General features: G+C 37.3%; 1 protein-coding gene across 1 annotated transcript in view; it reads left to right on the top strand.

Moving 5' to 3' along the window:
- Window positions 1–2238: 2238 nt before the first annotated feature.
- The window catches only part of LOC5567816, a 311149-nt gene continuing 298748 nt past the window's right edge, over window positions 2239–14639 (top strand). The window contains exon 1 of the mRNA XM_021839877.1: window positions 2239–3869. Within this exon, the coding sequence (XP_021695569.1) occupies window positions 3761–3869 (109 nt within the window). The 5' untranslated portion in view covers window positions 2239–3760. The remainder of the gene's footprint in view (window positions 3870–14639) is intronic.

The raw sequence follows: 14639 nt of genomic DNA, 5'->3' as shown, positions 1-14639 counted from the left end.
TCTAGTATTCATTGCTTTCTCCATGCTCCCTCTTAGCAAGCGACGCGATCAATAGATCAAACACTACTGATCCTGTCAACATCCCCCGCCCCCGCAAGAGCAAGCGACGAGGTCAAAGAATCAAACACTACTCTTGGGACTTAACGCCAATAAAGATAAGAATAAGAAAAATAATGAAAATGAGAATAAGAAGAAAACGAAAGAAAAATAGTTTTTATAGCATGAAGTTAGGCCTTGGGGCCTTCCTTAGCCGAGTGGTTAGAGTCCGCGGCTGCAAAGCAAAGCCATGCTGAAGGGGTCTGGGTTCGATTCCCGGTCGGTCCAGGATCTTTTCGTAATGTAAATTTCCTTGACTTCCCTGGGCATAGAGTATCATCGTACTTACCACACGATATACGAATGCAAAAATGGCAACTTTGACAAAGAAAGCCCTCAGTTAATGAATGTGGAAGTGCTCATAAGAACGCTTGGAGCTGAGAAGCAGGCTCTGTCCCAGTGAGGACGTAATGCCAAGAAGAAGAAGAAGAAGCATTAAGTTATTCAATGCCTTGGAAAACATTTTCAACCCTAAACGTTTACTACCCGAACACATCCTATACTGAATCTGCATTCCCATCCGCTAATCTCAACATGGACTTTCTGAACTGCTGTGTGTTCATTAGCCTGGGACACGGTTATATGAAAAATTTAGATTCTCGCTCCAGTCCACTTTTTAGATTGCATTTAGGTCCCATAACAACTGTTCAAAATTTCAGCTCGATCGGAGAAACTATATTTTGGCGCCAGCCGTTAAAAGTTTGTATGGGATTTACTATGTGAAATTTTACTTTTGCAAAGAAAAATCGCCAGAAGTCACCTTTTGATTTCTATAAAAATTCTGAACACAGATCTTGATAGGTGTTTCTTTGATAAACAATATTGCCGAAGACCGCAAAGCAATCCGATGCTTGTGAAAAAAGTTATTAAGGTTAGACAATTCGGAAATTTGGCCAGATTTTGTTATTATTGTTATTCCATTACGTGTTAATCAACGTCGCCTTGCCAATAGGTTTTTATTGAATTTTTTCACAAGTTTCGGATTGTTTCGCGGTCTTCGGCAATATTCTTCATCGTAAAAAGCCCTATCGAGGTCTGTGTTCAGAATTTTTATAGATATCAATAAGAGACCTCTGGCGATTTTTCTTTCAAAAGTAAGTTTTTTCATAGTTAATCCCATACAAGCTTTGAACGGCTGGCGCTAAAATATAGTTTCTCCGATCGAGCTGAAATTTTGCACAGTTGGTATGAGACCAAAATGCAATTCAAAACGTGGACTGGAGCGAGAATCTAAATTTTGTCCCACACTAGTGTTCATCGGTCATCTGGGCTTAAAGGAAAATGTAAGTTTAATATAAGACTTGAATTGAATCGATTAAAAAGACGATATCTAAGACCACTCCAAGGCCCAAACATTCCAGCACCTGGAATCGACCCTCAGCAACAAACAAATATGTTGATCGAACAAAAACCATCCGTCTCTGGGAAAACAAAATGCCTCATGCATAAAAGAAAACAGAAACCAATATAATTCCAACGACGAGCCAAAAGAAATGTTTTTCATCGCCCGCGCTACTAATTCTCCTCGCTGTTGGCACAGTTCCAAAGGCTTTCCCACCATTCTTCGTTTGGCATTGATTGCTGGGAGTGAGGCAGAAAAAAATGAAGAAAAAGCACGGTGTTTGCATAGAAGTAAGAATAATCCACCCTTTTCGTGGAAACCAATCACGATATTTGCGCTTGCCAGGGAGATGTGTTTTCCCGAGTCCGTGTATGAGATAGGTACCGAGACTTGTAATTCATTTCCCATAGGGGGCCGTAATTGGTTTACTTTCAGCTCTTCTCGGGAAAGGGGGAAGGGTGATTTGAAATAGCTCTGCTGTTGAGTGGTTGGTTACGTAAACGAACGAAGTGCCTGCAGATTTGACGGACGGCTGGGAAATGCATAAGAAATGCTACCTTGTCGACGGTCAGGTCGCTTCTGCCTGCAAGGTAATTTCGAACGTCAAAAGAAAAATCCTTTCGCCTGTGTCGGTTGCTCAAGTTTCGAGCACTGCGAAGGCCGACATGCGCACTGGAGGAATTCGAGCAGTTTGAGCCCAACTCACGTGTGTTCTGCTGAACTTCCCCCGATGATGACGGGATACAGAATCAGCAGCAGAATCCCGACGAACAGGATGGTTTTAGTCACTGTTACGAGTCCACTGCATTCGGTCGGGTTTTTCCTCTACTGGGAGTATCGTGAAAGTGATTCGGCGGACGGTTTCCAGCGAGCCCTACAGCATTCTACAGATTGTAGACACGAGCGGTTTGTGGCTGAGGACGAAGACAGGGAGTATTTTCCTCTCCGGTAGGGGGATAGGACTGTTGTTTTTATCGGAATGTGTGTTGTTTTTTGGAAGAAATGCTGCCAGTTACGGTTCGACTGGGTCATGGTCCCAGGTGACCCTCTAGGAAGATAACTGAATATTTGGACTGTGGCCGTTCAGTGAAGTGTGAATTTCTACTGCGTGTAATTAGCAGAATGTGGTGTTTCTCAGTCGATGCCCAGGTATGCTATGGAATGTCATGACGACTGTTCGGAAGCAGGTGTTGTCAGTAATAGAAATTCCACGGAAGATTCATCACTCAAAGGATTATGAAGAAAACATGATGCAAAAAGCTGCTTTCACTAACAGTTAAATGAGATATTTTCTTTCTTGGAACTTCGTTTCAATGGAACCTTCATCGCATGAACATGTGTGCTTCAGTGAACGAAAAACAAAAATAAGCTTGACAAGCGTTCAAATTAAACACAAGCCCTGAATACCTGCTCAAATCCCCTGTAATTGGTGACCCACAATCGTAATCATAGGCTAAGCGACATTCAGATGGGATCAACATTATGAACGTATAATCTGGATTACAATTCACACACCCCAAAGGTCCATTCGAAGAAAATTTAAATAGTTCAAAGTGTAGCTGCCGTTTCGCCCCTTTGCATTGCTGATGTTGCTGTTTTTAAAAAAGTCCTAAGCTAATCCCAGCACTTTGGCCTTTCTTTCGTCCGGCACCTCGTCGTTAAGTCCTCGCGTATGCCCAGTGGGCCAAAGTCATAACCATAAATTAAGCGTTCATTTATATGCTAAACACTGCTTCGTTTAGTCGTTTCCTCACCTCGACCTCTGAGTGTGTGTGTGAATTTCTTTCTCGCCGATTCATATGGTGGAAAGTGCCCTTTTCTCAAATCCGAACGGGAAACGAAGAAAATGTGAAAAACCGTCTGCTGCCATCGCCGCTGGTTGGGGTCGCAATAATCGTAAAAGTTGAATTGTTTTCAGCTTTTTCCCATCCCGAGCTAAACCAGTGCACCGGTGTGTGGGAGGCATTGGTTTAATGGAAATCGAGTGGGATTGAAAAACCTACTTCACTTTTGCCGCGGAAGAAAGCCGGAAGTGAACAAAAGAACACTTTGTTGGAACGGAAAAACGGCGAGAGAAGAATCGAACGCAAAAGAAGAATAAGAGTCAGTGAGTGGTGTTGTTGATACAACCTTTGCTCTATCCGGATCATAGTGATAAAAGCAGAAAAGCAGCACTTCCGCAGTTTGAGTAACGCCCGGAAGTTCAAATGTTGGAAATATACCTACATGGTAGCGTAGAAGAATCACCGAGATAGTAACGAAAATCAACAGTCGCAGAATAGAGAAGAAACACGTTGTGAGTTTGGAGGTGAATAGGCGAAAATGTGGCTGGAAAAACTGGTGCTAGTGTATCTGTTGACGCTGTTCAACTCACTGGATGGATACTTTCTGGATAACGACAGTCCGCTGACTGGCCGTCACCGAAGAAAAGGTAAGAGTGAGATTGATATCGGTGGGGAAAGAATTTGCCTTTATGCTCTTTATTGGATTTAAAAATGAACATAAATTACTACACCTTTCACATGTTGCATAAGCATTAGTGGAATGGAAATTCAAACTAATGAAATTGAATGACATCGCATTCCACTTAGGAGAGCATTCAACTTGTTTTTGGTGATTTCCGTTACTTTGTATATGAACTTTACCCTTTTCACTCCCTCACATATCTGCAGGTTTATGGAAATGTTCCCAGGTCACACAGACATCGAAAATAGGTTTTGCTAATTTCAAAGCATCAAAATAATTTAGATCACTTTTGTTAAAGTGAACTAAATAATATTCTTGAGAAAGCCCTTTCCTACGAATGCCTTGGTGGATTGCTGAAAACCCAAGTAAATCATTTCTTCCATGTTTGATCTCTTTAGGTGACTTATAGTCTCTTGAGAGATCATTCAAGGCAATCTTGAACAAACGTTCACTTTGTCGTCATTTGTGATAAAAAGTGCCTTCTTCAAGATGTTTGCGAGAAAAATTTGCGATCTTCAAGAGATTCCGGCACAACGCTACAGTCTCCGTTCTTTGCAATTTGGAAAGAACCCTTTATTGTCCTAATTGAGATCAAAGATCTCTACCTCAATCCTCCAAATTAGGAACAATTGACTACGATTGGTAGCACTTTTTATCCTCAGTTGAATCAAAGAACCTAAGCTAGAGGCTGCTTTTTCATGATGTTTGGAAAATATGTCAAAAGCATCGAACTGATTGCTCATTTCGATGCAATTATCAGCATTAACCATTTTACCTCTGAAAGAAAGCGCGCATGCCGAAGGACTTTCCTTTCTTCCATACAGTGGTCCAATTTCATATTCGTACAGGATACTGTTTCCACATCAAGTTAGTAAAAAGCTATTAAATGAAGTATTGAGCTACAAATACTTTATCCACATTAAAGGTAACAGGTGTTATCTATTGTTTGCCAATCACAAAATGTTTCCATTTACATTCATCTTTGGATTAATAGAAAAGTATTGAATTGATGTTCAAAATTCACCCAATTCCATATTCGTACACCTACCAAAATTCATACGCACAACGTTCAAAACTAAATTTAGAAGCTCTATTTGATTACTGACATGCCTTATTATGATGTTCAGATGTAGTGAAATACATTTGGGCAATTTATTAGTGGACATATATGAAATTTAGGTAAAGTTATGAGAAATGCCAGTTTTCCAATGATTTTTGCTATTAAATCCTATAATTCGAACAATAACGTTTATTTTTGTCATTGGATCCAATATATAGATTATACTCGTAAGCTCTGATAGAAATTTAGTTGAAATATATACACTTTACAGAAATCATAAACAATTTTTATCCCTTTTGAGTTCAGAAAATTGTTGTGCCATAAGTTCAAAACTCTTCTAAAATGATATTTTTAATCAATGTAAAACAAATTTTCATTCTAAACAACAGGTAAATGTTAATTTTGAATTTGTCTGTAAAAATAATTTGAACTACGAACTTCGTTTTACAATAGAGTACCCTAAACTACGCTGTACATACCTCCACATAATTGATATCATCGAAATATTCAATTATCTTTAAAATAATATTCAAATTATATTCAAAATAGCACCCTATTTTGCAATTTATTGATTTTATAAGAAAAATACAAGATAACTTGAATGAGCAGAGAGCATTGATATACTATTTAATAGAATATATCCTGTTGTTTTCATCATTTTTAAAAACGTTTGTGTTGCGGTTATGGCAATAATATTTATTCTTTAAATCTCTAAAATCATGTTTGGTAGTAAAATGTAAATTAAAAATGATAATTACGCAATGTTTTGATAGGAACATTAACTATGGATTATGTATATACATTTAGGAGTCAAACATAAAGAAATTGACTAAAATTTTTGGTTTTGGATTTGTTATAAATGTTATACTACCTAACATTCAAAAGTATAAGTTGTCGATATCCACTCCTAGCTACTCTAAAACTGATTATAATTTGTTGAAACTTGTGCAATATTCGCAGTTATCATTCTAAAGGAAGTGAAGTTGAAAAAATGCAATTTATTGTTCGACTTACCGAATATTTTAGCAAAAAACATGGGAAAACTGGTATTTTTCTTAAATTTACTTAAGTTTCAAATATGTTCGCTTTTAAATTTTCCAAATGTATTCTACTGCATCTGAACAACACAACGAAGAGCTTAAGTAATCATCTAGTCCATTAAAAATTAGTTTTGAATGCTGTATATTTTTTTTGTTAGGTGTACGAATATGGAATTGGGTCAATTATAGACACAAGCTCAATACTTTTCCATTATTCCAAAGATTTAAGCAAATGAATACAGTTTGTCATTGCCAAACAATAGATGATACCTATAACCTTCATTATTGATAAAGTATATCGAAGCCCATGCACCATTTAATAGATTTATACCAACTTTAAATGAAAACAGTGCCCCGTACGAAAATGAGATTGAGTCACTGTATTTGCCACGTATAGCGACAGTTTTAAAACACACTTTTTGGATGGTGGTTGTGAATTCAAAAATTCACTCTTCCCTTCGTTCGTGGTTGTCATCATTTTCTTCTTCTTCTTGGCATTAACGTCCCCAACTGAGACAGCGCCGGCTACTCAGCGTAGTGCACTAAGAGCACACAGTTATTAACTGAGAGCTTTATTTGCCTAAGTTACCATTTTCGCATTTATGTACCGTGTGGCAGGTACGATGATACTTTATTCCCAGGAAAGTCAAGGAAGTTTCCTTTACGAAAAGATCCTGGACCATCCGGGAATCGAACCCAAACACCTTCAGCGTGGCTTTGCTTAGTAGCCGTGGACTCTAACCACTCGGCTAAAGAAGGCCTCTACTCATGGTTGGAATAATGTTCAGTGAATAAACGAAGGAAGACGTGGCCTTCTAAGAGGTTTTTTTTTCCTCAGATGATGTCCAAGATAGATTACCATCGCTAGCTTCCGCTAATGGATCCAACGAAAATCTAATATGGATCAAAAGTTACAAAATAGAAGCACTGATAAGTTTTGTTTTTGTAGCACTGAATATTGCGATTTTTATACTGAAAAGTACCATTTTAGTAGCACTGAGAAGTACTGTTTTATTACTTAACGTTGATTGTAAAAATTTACTAGAGCAGATAGTATTTGCATAAGTGAACCGACTTTTTTTTTACATAAAGGAATACAACTTTTCAGGTTTTTTACCTTTTGATCCCTTTTCGATCCTGGGAGGCTCCCGTGCTTTCATTTTTTTTGCACCCGTTGGCGGAAATACAATTTTGTTAGCGATGCAAATCCTTTTGGGACACCGTCTAGTGAAATAATGACTATTGTAAAGTAACTTCTTTAATTATGGTTGCTCCACGAACAAGAAGTAAATCTTTGGATTAACAATTTGGAAATGAGCAATCAGTTCGATGCAATAGATAATTTTTTCGAGCTGCAAATCGAAGCAGCCTACCGTTTTGATTCATATTACGGACAGCTTCAAATTCCGGACACTCAACTTTGTATGGGTAACATAATCATTTAATAATCATTAATCATAATAATAATCATTTTCCATAGATATCTATACAAATTTATAATACCCAATTGCCTCAGACGTCTATTTAATGGTTTGATTTGACCTTTCTAACCATGATATTCATGAGCTGTCCGGAATATGAGGCAAAAGTGAAGAGACGTCCAGAATAAGAATCATGAAAAGGCCAAAAATGTCCACTTATTGAAAAATATTCCTGTTGAGTAATCAAAATCTTCACCCACCAGTCGAAAGTTAAGTGTTTTAAAGCGTCGATAACACGGAGTAATTGTACAGAATGATATATTTTACATGCTTTCTGATGAGCTATACTTCACTGAGGCCTTAAGTGTCCGTAATATGAATCAAAACGGTATTGCTTTAGCTCTTTTATTCAAGTGATGAAGCAAAGGGTACCGTCTATCAATCGTGATCAGTATTTCCGAATTTGCTGGATATCCTTATATTAAACTAGTAGTACCAGTTAACTTCGCTTTGTCATTAATATAGCTGTTGAAAAATGCCATGTAATTTCTCATACAAATCGACAGATTACTTATATTTATAGACATTAATCACATTTATCAAGCATGAAGATGGAAAAACAAATTAAGTTGAAGTTTTAGTACTATTTAAGATTACGCTTGGGTAATTTTGATGATTTTTACATGAAAAACAACTCCTATTGCGTCATGTCGCCACAATTTCGAATAGTACACCTCAAAAAGCATCCAAAGTCCTAAGTCTCACAGACAACGTTAATTTTTGTAGAAATTTGCTGTTATTCAAGTTAGAGCTATTTGGATGATTCAATGTTTTACGTGTATTTTTCAATCTTAATTCATAATAAAATATAGTTACATTAAATTAATATATTTATAATAATATATTTATCGACTCCTAATACATCTTTTGATCAAACTCGATCAAATACTAACCAAATTTGTGCCTTCAACTAAAATAAATTCCATTTACGTAATATGTAAAAAGTCCCTTATAAAAAATAAAATAATCGAATGAAAACAAAAAAAAATGGTAGTGTGGTAAAACTAGAAAGGCATTTGGCAAAGCATAGCATAGCATAGACTGACTGTACATGTCAATGGTTGCTACTCCGTGATTGATCGGAACTGGTAAGAATTGCACTACGATCCCAATGAATAAGGGATGGGAGTGTCCGCTTATTCTCCAAGTACAATTTAAGCAGCTCTTATATTATTAATCAATAACGGCGTCGGTCAAGTCCTTACAATCAGTTGGGATAGAGAAGGAATGTTAGGGTGTAATGATTGTTTCTTCTAGAGACCGGGAATACCTTTGCCTCTCCACAATCACCACGGGAAAGGTATTTATTAGTGAGGGAGGAAAAGATCTGGGAGTCACCAATGGTCAGTGATGCGATCCATGGATAAGGAGGAAAAATACAACTTAAAGCTAGTTGTTATTTTGTCTCGAGAAGTTCTTGGTAGAAGATTCAAAAAAATTCGTCAGCATCCATAATGCCGAACCATTCAAAAGATGTTATTAGTAAAAGCCAAAAGAGAAAAATATATGTATATATTTTAAATAATATGAAACAGGAATGATGCCGACACTTGTAATGACGAACCATACATGGTCGGGGCTCTGCTAAACCGCACCAAACGCCATTTTTTATAAAAAATGAGTTATTTACACTAGAGGATTCAGATTATCATAACCTATCTACATTTAAGATATCGAATAATTTGAACCATCCCTCGTTGAGTAAATTCAAAATATTTCTCTAGCAGGATATGTATAACTGAAATTGTATCCAACCAGAGCGAACCATAAACCTTAGCTTGTCATTAGAGGTTAATTAGTATTCTGATTAAAGACGGCATTTTTTTAATTCTTCCTTAAATATTGCTAAGTGGCTATTTCGGACAACATACAGTAACAACACCAAAGGATTTTAGTATGTCATGTAAGTTAACGGCTTTGTAAAACACAGTATTGTTTCGGTGGTGCTGATCTAATATAATTGAAATTTTGTTCAGCCACACCGCACCAAGTACCATTTATATAAAAATCGTGTTTTTGTATGAAGAAGAGATATCAATATTCGCAAGACGCTTACCTTCGTATTACATAATATGTCGATGGGTCCATGCAGGAGCCGTGATGAAATAACAAGACAATTAAATTTGATGTTGTCTGAATAATTTGGAAGCACTTGGTGCGTTTTAGCTGTTCAAAAAATGACGTTTTCACCTGTTTTCATCATCAAGCCTCCTAGATCAGATCGCGCACAGCTTGTTTCGAGTTATTCGCTCTCAATTCAACAGTTCTAAATGACCGAGAGGTAGAACGCCTTATCATCACTCGAAGGACACGAGTTCGAATCCCGATTAATATTTTTTTTACGTTGTCCCTAACAGGGAGTCATATAAAATCAATCAACTTTCAGCTTTTATAACTATTTTTGAACAATAAAGCACAAGCAGTTTCATGTACAACGGGAATGATGAAACGCATGCCATTCTTGGTATCCACTTCACATAAAATTTAATAATCGTGAACTTGTTCAGCCAAAGTGTATTAAATGCGAGTAACTTGGTGCGCTCTGGCAGAACAAATTCATGGATTTCTTCGATCGGCACATTCTTTAAGTACATCATTATTGTCTTTTTCGAATCTTTGAATGCGTGAGGGACTTGGTTCAATAACTCTGAAATAGATAATCCATCAAGAGAAAGTTGGTAGAATACGTTAGAATACGAATTGGCTTGTACCAATTCATACCACTACATTGTGGCCAGTTCTATGGAAAATTACAAGTCTTTTTCCGTTCACAGTGCATAAACATTTGTGACAAGCATTCCAACATGCATGGCGATGATATGAACCCTTTTTATTTCTTTCTTTCTCCTGTGTTGCTGGGAATCATGAAACACATTCAGCCATACCGAACTGAAAACCATTTTCTTCAATTTTTGTTCAGCCAGAGTGAACTGAGTACCTCTTGATTTAAAATCAAATCTAATGAAATGGAAAATATTTGATGATTTTTTTTAATATTCTATCTTGAGTTACTTATTGGACCCTGTTAGTCATTTGTGAACGGTGAAATTTAAAAAAAAAAAAAAAGTCATTTGCGATTTAGCACGGGTGTGTTCACTACACGGTTTAGCAGAACCCCGACCACATAGTTTGTTTGAAAATTACAGAAGAGTAACGCTGTATATTTTTGTCTCGAGATGATAAGTTTTTGATAGGAGTTTTAAAATATACGTCAACATTGATAATGTCGAACCATTCAAAAGATGTTTTTATTAATGTTAAAGAGAGAAAATATATGTTAATTGAAATTATATAAAACAGGCATAATGCCGACACTTGCAGTGACGAACCATACAAAGTTTGTTTGAATATTACATAAAATTAACACTGTCATGAAAAAAAATTGTCATTATAAGCATGAAACGAGCTCACCAGTTGGTAATTTATCTTCGACTTAACACTGATATCTTTTCGCACTCACACAACGCAATCATGCATATATCCTGTTAATGGCATTAAATATTGATTTTCTGTTGATGAATCTCTGAAATCTAGTGCTGATTAAAAATATCGAGTGTTGGTTTGTCGGAGCTAAAACTGGTATGACAATTTCCAGTAATGGTGTTTATTACAGCATTTTACGTTGCAACTTTGAACAACTTAACTGAAACTACACTTCTTTTTTTTTTAATTTGTGGACTGAACAGAAACTTCCGTCACTAAATAGGATTTTTGATTGCCAATTCCATTACGTACACCGTTTTTAAAATCTTCATTGTTCGAAAAAAAAATGTAAAAAGATTGAATGTATATATGTGAGTTTCTCTTGCATCACCTGTTCACCTCACGGATTTGGTGCCCTCAGAGAAGTGGCCACTTGTCGTTCTGGAATAAACCCTAGCATGGGGCCCAGATAGCCGTAGCGGTAAACGCGCAGCTATTCAGCATGACCAAGCTGAGGGTCGTGGGTTCGAATCCCACCGGTCGAGGATCTTTTCGGGTTGGAAATTTTCTCGACTTCCCAGGGCATAGAGTATCTTCGTACCTGCCACACGATATACACATGCAAAAATGGTTATTGGCATAGTAAGCTCTCAGTTAATAACTGTGGGAGTGCTCATAAGAATACTAGGCTGAGAAGCAGGCTTTGTCCCAGTCGGGACGTAACGCCAGGAAGGAAGGAAGGAATGTGACCCACCAATTTTTTTTGAATACCCATACAACCAAAATGTACGTATATCGGAATCACCTGGAGGCTTTATATGTGCATAATTTCACTTATAAGATGTCGCGAAAAGGCTTTCTACGTACAAAAGTGGAGGCGATATGCGTGCATATATTATATGATGAATAATAACATACAATGCGAGTGTATAAATATTCTACCGAACTCACCTGTTATCTTATGCGACTTAACTTATGATAACAAATGTTGATTTGACAGCTGCTACGGATTGATCCGACTTACTTTATGCGAGTGTACGAGACGAAACAAAATGTACAAATGAACTCAGAAAAGAAGTGTTTTATGCGATGAAACTTATCAATCTGACGAGTTTATCCACGGTGTTTTGCGAGTTTGATGTAATTAGTATGAATAAACGAGTTGCAACGTGAATTTTCATGCGATTTCTGGTTGTCTGGGTATTCAACGCCAATTCATTGGTGTTCGAAGCAACTTCATGACTTCATGCTTGGAGTTACCCGGACATGTCACGGATTCGATGCCTTCAGGGAAAAGGAAAAACTCCGGTACCGATGTGAACCATATTCTGACCATCAAAGCTAGAAGAGATTCCCGATCGAATTAAGCTAAAATAATTGAAATCGGTTGAAATTTGATCAAACTAGAGATGATCAAAGATACAAATTGTATGCCAAAAATTATTCAGGAAATCATTGATACAATTTTCAAAGGAAACCATGTAGAGTTTTTTCTGGAACAATCCTTCGAGAAATTCGTGAACAATGATGAAGAAATCTTTGCAGGAATCCCTGTACATATTTTTTTAGAGAAACAGTGGAGAAGTCTCTGGCTAAACATCTGCAAGAATCTCTGAAGGATTAACTGGGAAAATTTCTAAAGGAATCAATGAATCTATTGTAGTTATTTTAGTTAATTATTGAAGGAATCCCAGGGGCATCTCTGGAGGGATCCTTTCAGAATCTTTGGAGGAATCCCAGGAAGAATCACTATGGAGATTTTTCTAGACAATTCCCATCGCTGTAGAGATTTTTTTTTGAAGAAATCCCTGAAATAATCCTTGGAGTAATTCATGGAGAAATTTCTGGTAAAATGCTAGGAGAAATTTCTGAAATACTAAGATAATTTCTGATCACATTTCTGGAAGATATCATTGGAAAATATCTTGAGAAATTTCTAGAGAAACTCTTTGATGAATCCCGTGAGGATTTTTGCAGGCCCAGTATGGATCTCTGTAGAATCTTTTATAGAAATCTTTAGAGTAATCCATATGGCGTTTTTCCTGGTGTTATCTCTGAGAGGATTCCTAGAGGTTATTCTTGAGGAAGATTTTGAGGAATGTGTGAAATAATTTCTTGTAGAAAACCTAGAGGAATTTCTGATGGAATCTCCAGTAGATTCTCTGAAGGAATATCTGAAGATATCTCTGGAAAGATTCCTGGTAGAATCTCGAGAGGCCTGGAAGAAACACTAGAGAAGTACCCTGAGTAATCCTTGAAGAGGTTGTTCTAGTGTATGTTCTCGACTTCTCAGAGCATAGAGTGTCTTTTTACCTGCCACACGTTATACACATGCAAAAATGGTCAATCCGCAAAGAAAGCTCTCGGAGAATAACTGTAGAAGTTCTCATAAGAACACTAAGTTGAGCAGCAGGCCCTTTTCCATTCGGAACGTAACGTCAGAAACAAGGAGGAGAATTTTATGTTTGATATTTGGCATGGTATCTATTTATATCTGGATAAAAAATCATGATTTTTGGGTTGCCGCATTATGGAACTATATGATGGTTTGAAAATGTCTACATCACACCCTTGAGGAACCGGTTCCGGAATATTCCTATGATTTGATTTGATTTTCTTTATTACAGAGGCTTTCAGCCTTAGGTGGGCTCACCTCTTTAGGAATATTCCTATCACATCCTGTTAAATGTAGTTGTTGATCCTCTTGATGCTCTTGTAAAGCGGAAGGAAAAACCATGAAATTTGAACCGTCATACCATAAATGCGAATTAATATGATATATACCAGTCCCTTCTGAAACAGGTTCCAGGTGCACTTTTGTCAAGAATGGCCATAGTTACAAAAATATCCAGGGTTTCATTCTTGGGTTCCAAGCCTTTTATATAAGCTCTCCTAAATGCATTAGAAAAGTTAAGACAACTACTATTATCCAACACATGAGTACGCTTCGCCGAGTATTCAAACTTGGTGAGAAAGCAAGACCAAGCTGAGGGTCGTGGGTTCGAATCCCACCGGTCGAGGATCTTTTCGGATGGAAAATTTTCTCGACTTCCCAGGGCATAGAGTATCTTCGTTCCTGCCACACGATATACGCATGCAAAAATGGTCATTGGCATAGTAAGCTCTCAGTTAATAACTGTGGAAGTGCTCATAAGAACACTAAGCTGAGAAGCAGGCTCTGTCCCAGTGGGGACGTAATGCCAAAAAAGAAGAAGAGAAGAGAAAGTAGTCTTAAAAGCTACATAAATCAATCGTTTGGCGATAGAGAGTTACTAATCCTGAACACAATATTACAGTTGGAATTGAACAATTATGATGGGTTAGTATCAGCCTTCCAAACCCTCACTCATTTTCACGAAAATGGATTTCTCCCTCACAACAATTTTGTGAAAAGAAGTGAATGTGCTAACAATTTTTGAAGATAATGTACAGAAGTGAACAATTGAATTACAGTCGCCTCTCCACATATCGATATCGAAGGGACCATCGTGATAGGGAGAGATCGAGACAAAGAGCAAATGTTTAATGATTACTAGATGCAGTGTTTGATTTTGATCCGAATAAGCCGATCGAACCATATTCGGAGAGTGTAACAGTTCGCGAACCATAACAGTTCGTGACACATCGCATTCGGAGAGCCCTATGAATGTAAACCAGCCTGAGGACATGTCCTATATCAACTGCAGCGAATTGCAGTAGACAGGATGTCCCGGGCCCGATCCATCTGACAA

Source organism: Aedes aegypti, chromosome 2, assembly GCF_002204515.2.
Source record: "Aedes aegypti strain LVP_AGWG chromosome 2, AaegL5.0 Primary Assembly, whole genome shotgun sequence".
NCBI lineage: Eukaryota > Metazoa > Arthropoda > Insecta > Diptera > Culicidae > Aedes > Aedes aegypti.
The sequence above is the reverse complement of the archived record's forward strand: the minus strand, read 5'-3'. Positions and strand labels throughout refer to the sequence as shown.